The 1,996-nt window shown below is 47.6% G+C and overlaps 1 protein-coding gene across 1 annotated transcript in view; it reads left to right on the top strand.

Moving 5' to 3' along the window:
- LOC138976996 (innexin unc-9-like) overlaps positions 1 to 752 on the top strand; it is a 45,519-nt gene extending 44,767 nt beyond the window's left edge. The window contains exons 5-6 of the mRNA XM_070349887.1: positions 1 to 190; positions 684 to 752. The exon at positions 1 to 190 is cut by the window's left edge and continues 41 nt beyond it. Coding sequence (XP_070205988.1) covers positions 1 to 190; positions 684 to 752 — 259 coding nt within the window. The remainder of the gene's footprint in view (positions 191 to 683) is intronic.
- Positions 753 to 1,996: the final 1,244 nt, after the last annotated feature.

The raw sequence follows: 1,996 nt of genomic DNA, 5'->3' as shown, positions 1-1,996 counted from the left end.
CAGCAACATCGTCAAGATGGTAGAGATGCTACAGAGCGTGCTGTTCACCAAGAAAGAGGAGAAGCAGCAGAAGCTCCGCCAGGTGGCGCTCTTCCTGGAGCAATGGTTGAGCATCCACCGCAAGCACCCATTCCTCGAGGAGTACATATTAAATCCAAAAACCAACCCCGAGGAGCCTGTGGCGCCCACTGTGAGTGTAGCGCCCACTTCGTCATCTCTCGTCTCTGATTATCATGATCGTTTTTCGATACTTTGACGAGACAAACCCAATGCTGGTGTGTCAAAGAAGACAGCCACAGCGGGCTTGTTTGAGTCAAAGTATCACACCATATTTTCACCGTATTACCAATAACTGTCCCAATATATGATAACTGGTCTAAGAGGACGTTAACCCCTCATAGTCAGTCAGTCAGTCAGCCATTTCATTGGAAGACTCTTCCAGCTGGTGTGGGTTCAAGTTCTATGTAGCCTTCTAAGGCAATTGACAAAGAGTGGATACGTAAGATGAACGAGTCAGCCGGGAAGACAGGAGGGCACAGTTAAACGACATTATATTTCCCGCACTACTCGCCCCCCACACCCCCCTCCCTCCCTCTAATTGGTGTGGTCAGTTCTTTAGATTTGTGGCGCTCTCAGAAATGACTTAACAGTTATCATTTCTACCTGTCTGTTGTTTATTACAGGTAACCACTTTTCTGTTGTTTGTTCCAGGTGAAAAAGACACTGTCGTGCTGCACCCTGTGTATAGGTAACAACATCCGGAACTACCTGTCTGTTGTTTGTTCCAGGTGAAAAAGACACTGTCCTGCTGCACCCTGTGTATAGGTAACAACATCCGGAACTACCTGTCGTCGCTCTACCTGGTGACCAAGCTGGTGTACCTGGTCAACGTGATTCTGCAGTTCCTGGTGCTGTCTGCCTTCCTGCAGCTCAACTTCTGGCACTTCGGCCCGCAAACCCTGCACGCCTACGACAACCAGAAGATCAGCAAGGCCACCACAGAAACCTTCCCCATCGTGGCTCTCTGTCACTTCCAGACCTATGACATCAATGCTAATACCAACCATGACGGAGCTACAGGTACTCCGTCCACCCGTTCATCCCTCTGTCTTTCCTTGCCTCTGTTCGTCCATTAATATGTCCCTTCATCTACTATTAATGGGGTAGCAAACCAGATGATTACACTTTACCTTGGACTGTATGCGTGTGTGTCTGTGTGGCAGGAAAGTGGGTGCAGTGCATCCTGACGATCAACGTGTTCCTGGAGAAGCTGTTCCTGATCGAGTGGTTCTGGCTGCTGCTGCTCCTCATCATGACCTGCATCAACTTCTGCGTCTGGTGCTTCAAGGTCAGTCACTGGTGCTTCAAGGTCAGTAACTGGTGCTTCAAGGTCAGTAACGGGTGCTTCAAGGTCAGTAACTGGTGTTTCAAGGTCAGTAACGTATAACTGGTGCTTCAGTGTCAGTAACGGGTGCTTCAAGGTCAGTAACTGGTGTTTCAAGGTCAGTAACGTATAACCGGTGCTTCAGTGTCAGTAACTGGTGCTTCAAGGTCAGTAACTGGTGTTTCAAGGTCAGTAACGTTTAACTGGTGCTTCAGTGTCAGTAACTGGTGCTTCAAGGTCAATAACTGTTTCAGGGTCAGAAACGTATAACTGGTGCTTCAGTGTCAGTAACTGGTGCTTCAAGGTCAGTCACTGGTGCTTCAAGGTCAGTAACTGGTGCTTCAAGGTCAGTAACTTGTGGGTAATGTCCGGGAAACGTTTTTTTAACAGCTGTGTTTAACTGACAGTAATCTTTGGAAAGACGGTACTGCAAGAATCGTGTGCATTGGGTGAATGTAGCCATGTCTTAAGCCTTAATTACAGCAGTGTGATGAGAGTTTTAGTATGCAGAATATCGAGAGAGAAAACATCTGAACCATGAGAAGGTAACCTCTGATGGCACGGATGACCTTCTAATCAGCTAGAGTTGTTCCCCATGCGTTCAATAATATG

This window comes from Littorina saxatilis, linkage group LG9 (assembly GCF_037325665.1).
Source record: "Littorina saxatilis isolate snail1 linkage group LG9, US_GU_Lsax_2.0, whole genome shotgun sequence".
NCBI lineage: Eukaryota > Metazoa > Mollusca > Gastropoda > Littorinimorpha > Littorinidae > Littorina > Littorina saxatilis.
Note: the sequence above shows the minus strand (reverse complement) of the source record. Positions and strands in the feature narration are given on the sequence as shown.